At 37.6% G+C, this 4,777-nt stretch overlaps 1 gene segment (V, D, J or C); it reads right to left on the reverse strand.

The window, feature by feature from the left end:
• Nucleotides 1-1,774: 1,774 nt before the first annotated feature.
• On the reverse strand, nt 1,775-2,460 carry LOC122790851. The segment is given in 2 exon segments: nt 1,775-2,153; nt 2,377-2,460. Coding segments are annotated over 2 exon segments (333 nt in total).
• Nucleotides 2,461-4,777: the final 2,317 nt, after the last annotated feature.

A 4,777-nucleotide genomic window follows, 5' to 3' on the forward strand; every position in this document is an offset into this window, starting at 1 on the left:
CATTTGTTATTTCACTTTCAAATCAGTTTAATGCATACAGGCACATTGAAAATCACAATCTTTTTTAGTGGGGTGTTACAAAAAGGCATTCATCCCGAGATATGATTCACATGCCATCAAAAGCATTGATTCTCAGTTTATGGATAACTACTACTCAGTTGTGGAAACTACTGTGTACTCAGCCTTGGCCATATTAATCATTTTTTTTCTTTGTCTTGATTTATGACAAGTAAGACAAAGTGTAAAAAAACAAAACAAAACAAAAGTATCTTTAAATAGTACGAGGAGGCAATGATGGATGGAAAATGGGAGCACAGGGGCATTTTTGTGGGTTGGTATAATGGTTAAGGTGTTTACCTCACATACACAAAGAACAGGGTTTGAATCTCACCTCTGAAAGGGAAAGTGGCTAGGCTTAAACTGGACCATCAAGGGCAGCTAGCTAGTACTTACCTATGAACCTATGTGTATGCCAGGGTGACAGTAGACAGTGGGGGTGGGGAGTGTCACGGAACACTTTCCTTAGGGATCCATTTCATCTGAGGCTCCCCATGCAGTCACTGAATATGGCATTTAAAAACTGGTGCTTCTGGGTGTGGCTTGTAAAATGGGGTGTGGCTACACTGAGAGAAAGGGTATGTTTTTCATTATGCAGGACAGATGGCTTATTTGTCAGGAAATGTACATATGTAAAGCTAGCAACCCTACTATGACTGTCTCTGGAAAAGGCTTATGTGGCTAGCTCACTCACAGAGCTAACTAATGTAAAATAAATAAATACATACATGCATGCATACATGCATACATACATAAACACATACATACATACATACACATGCACACAAATGCATACTTACATGCATTCACACATGCATACATACATGATGACATACATACACACATAAATAAATACCCACAGCTACAGTGCTAACAAGCATAGGAAGCTCCTCTCTATGGTGTAAAGACCCCCCCCAACTCAATAGGCTAAGCTAAAGCATTGTAAGTATATATTGGCATGCTCTGCCAATGTCACTTCCAAGGTTTTCCAGTGTAGTAAAGAGAAAAATTATTTTGTAATTGAGGGTAGGTCTCTGCAACTTTAACTTGCTTGGCTTCAGGAATTTTTTCATGAGCTGAGCATGGCGTAAGTGCTCAGGACAGCATGCTACCCCAAGTATAAATCATAGTGGCATTCTATGGTGGTCCAGTTAGAAAAACTGAAATGCTGGTGTCATGTTCTGCATGTTGTGCATCTATTATCATACCAAATAGAACTTACTACCAGTATATCTGAAATCAACACCCTTTAAGAATTTGGACCCTGGCAATATTATACTTATTGCCTGTGAGTGTTCTCTCAAGATGTCAACTGGCCAGTTATGCTGCCCACTTAAATCCACAAGTGTTAGGTACTACAGGGCAGGATATAAATTATGCAAGACAATCCAAAAGGGCATTAATGTTCTTCTCTGGATTTTATGCCTTCAAGCAGCAATTTTGTTATTATGCTATAAATAACTATAGCATTTTATAACATTCCATAATTTCTTCAAGGCAGTAATTTGTTTATCCTACATTTTATGCAAAAGAAACTTTGATAATATGATAATAGAAATTCTTTATAAAGATTTATTGTTTTAAATTTATTTCATATAAAGTTAGGCTTGAGTACCTCAGACACATTAGTAAACTTTGTATATAGACATTGCTTTAAATATTTAATTTGGCATTCATACTAGTTTTCAGTAAAAAAACAATGGCTCATTCAGCTTGAGAGAAATTTGATGTTCCTTGCCAGAGTGTATCAGTACTACAGACATTCGTGACAAGATGTACTTTATGTTTCAGCAGTTCCTGCATCTGTACCTATGTGCTACTCGATGCACAGAAGTGTAAGGCAGAATCTTGTAATATCACCTTACTGAGACTAAACATCCAGAAAGTGTTATTGTGTTTTGTCAGCTTGAACCGACCATTAGTTTTGGTTACAGCAAATGTATTAATCATGAGCTCTAATCCATGGTTAGGCATCTGTTTGTACCAAAAGATAGCATCATCAGTAGCTCTGACTTTACAGGAGAAATGCGCTTCATTTCCCTCATTTACAGCAAGTGCGTGTGGTGTCTGTGTTACTACTTCCTGACTCTGCACACCTAAAATAAAACAAACAACATTCATTGCATATTTTCTAACATATAGAAAACATTCCTAAGAAAAGGGCACGTTTTATGTGTTTTTCCAACAAATTAGAAAGAAACAAAACTATACAGCAATGGGCTAAATCTTAGCACTGATTAAAGGCTAATGAATTTATACTCAAACAGTTCTTTATTTTTTGCACAATGATGATAAAAAGACAATTTAGCATTTTCTTACCTGTGTACAATGTCAGAAGAAAAGTGACAAAGTAAACCTGTCTCATTGTTCTTACTTGTGCCTAACTGCTCGCTGCATTAAATGCAGAGGTTAAGATCCCCCTTTTAGTGATCTGAAACTCCTCCTTATCTGCCTCCCTTATCGCCCGCCCTCAAACTATTACTTTGTTCTGTAAAAATACTTGAAGCATAAACCTGTTTGAATATTGATGACATCTACTGGTGAATTGTGGTATGACATAAACCTGCTGTAGCTAAAGTTAACATATTAGAAAGCAGATTATTTGTTAAAACAAGGGCTACCCAACAGATGCACACAGAGCCATTGTTGTCCATCTTTCCATCTGCTGAAAGATCTTTGACATCGATAAAGCAGTGTGTGATAAATAATGGGAGGTTACATACCTCTCAACTGTACAGATTTTTGCCTCATATTTTTGGTACGTTCCTCCTAAAATCTGTACTTTTCTGGCAAATAGCTGAGGACTGAAGTCATTCAATAATGACAGACATTTGAGTTTAAGACTTCACATCCTTCAGAAAATTCATGCTATTGCAAAACCTATTATTCTATCAACTTTCTAAATTTGTAAAAGCAATATTTAAAATCTGTCCCTCTTTGTCCCCCTATCATTTTAGGCTTTGTCCAGATTTTTTACTCTAAAAGATTGAGAGGTATGGGTTAGAACTGCTCAGAACACCACAGCTCATGTTGCTTTTCTGATTTAAAATTTGACCCTTTTGCTACAGAGCTGCAAGGTACTGTGATAACCCCTTTCCATACGTTACTGAGCAACCTTTGAACTTTACTGATGTTTACTCCTTAGTTCGAGCATGGCTCTAGGTCTGCCCATTAGTTTAAACGTCTGGCAAGAACCATATCAAATATCTATCCCTCTTGCTTGCTGTCTCTGTTGCTCTGTCTCTAGCTATAGATATATATATATATATATATATATATATATATATATATATATATATATATATATATATATAAATATATGGGTCTACCTGATAACACCGACACACCAAAACACCGACAACGAAATAACTGACACGAAAAACCCAACAAAAAAAGTTCAAAAACACGAAACTTCACATGCCCGACAAACCAAAATCCCGACAATCAACAAAACAAATATCTTTCCCGAAAAACACACACACAACACAAGCACACCAAAAACCTTACAAACCTACACTAAACCTTACATACACAACTATCTATGCACTTACCTTAACCCAAACCCTAACCCTAAAGTCCATCACTATCACACACTTACCTTACCCGCACCCTAACCCTAACTCACTTAATCTGCCCCTAATCCTCAAGTCCGTCACTATCACACACTTACCTTACCCGCACCCTAACTCACTTAACCCGCCCCTAAACCTAAACTCCGTCACTATCGCACACTTACCTGACCCGCACCCTACCCTAACATCCGTCACTATCACACACTTACCTTACCCACAGCCTGACCCTAACGTCCGTCCCTATTGTACACTTACCTTAACATGTCGGTGTTCTCAGCATTGGGATTCTCAACTGTCGGTCTTCTTCATCATCGATCTTCCGGTGTCGGTGTTCTTGTTGTTGGCGATCTGCGATTTCGGCGTTTTCAGGTAGACCTATAGATATATATATATATATATATATATATATATATATATATATATATATATATATATATATATATATATCCACACATATACATACACATACATACATATACATACATATAGTGTTTGTCAGGTTTAACATACATTTATTCAAAATTCTTCCTGCAGAGGTTGCTCTTCCTGTTCTGAAAAAAATGACTTCTCTCACATTTGTTGTGTAAAACATCAGATAGTTTGAGCCATATATCCTTTAGCACATATATTGATTTAAGTGCAAATACTACAGCTATTGCAGATTACTGGTGTCATATTCATCGGTTCATAGGTTCATAGGTAGGTACTAGGCTATCGGCCCTGGGGCCTATACAAGCCCAGCCAAAAAGGTACCCTGGCTTTTGCCACACAAGAAAATTATTTCCTGTGCCACTGTCGAGCAGAGCCACAGAGGTGATCCCTGGGGTGAATTTCCTATTTCCCATCCAATCATCAAGATTTTTCTTGAAGAGTGCTAATGAGGAGCTTTGTTTGATATAGATAGGTAGTTTATTCCAGAGTATGGGAAGTCTCTGGGACAGGAGTCTATCCCTCCAGCATGTTCTGTTTATTGTTGTGGCAAGGTTAAGGTTTATAGAGTGTGTAGCTCGGAGGGACTGGGATTTCTTTAAGTGGAGCATGTCCAACAGCTCTGGGTTTAACATAGCTTTGTATATTAGGCAGAGATCACCTCTGAGTAGGCGATATGCGACGGAGTAAAGCTGGAGTTTTTTTAAATGGTCTGCTTA

Source organism: Protopterus annectens, chromosome 16.part0 (assembly GCF_019279795.1).
Source record: "Protopterus annectens isolate FY-2018-M chromosome 16.part0, PAN1.0, whole genome shotgun sequence".
NCBI lineage: Eukaryota > Metazoa > Chordata > Ceratodontiformes > Protopteridae > Protopterus > Protopterus annectens.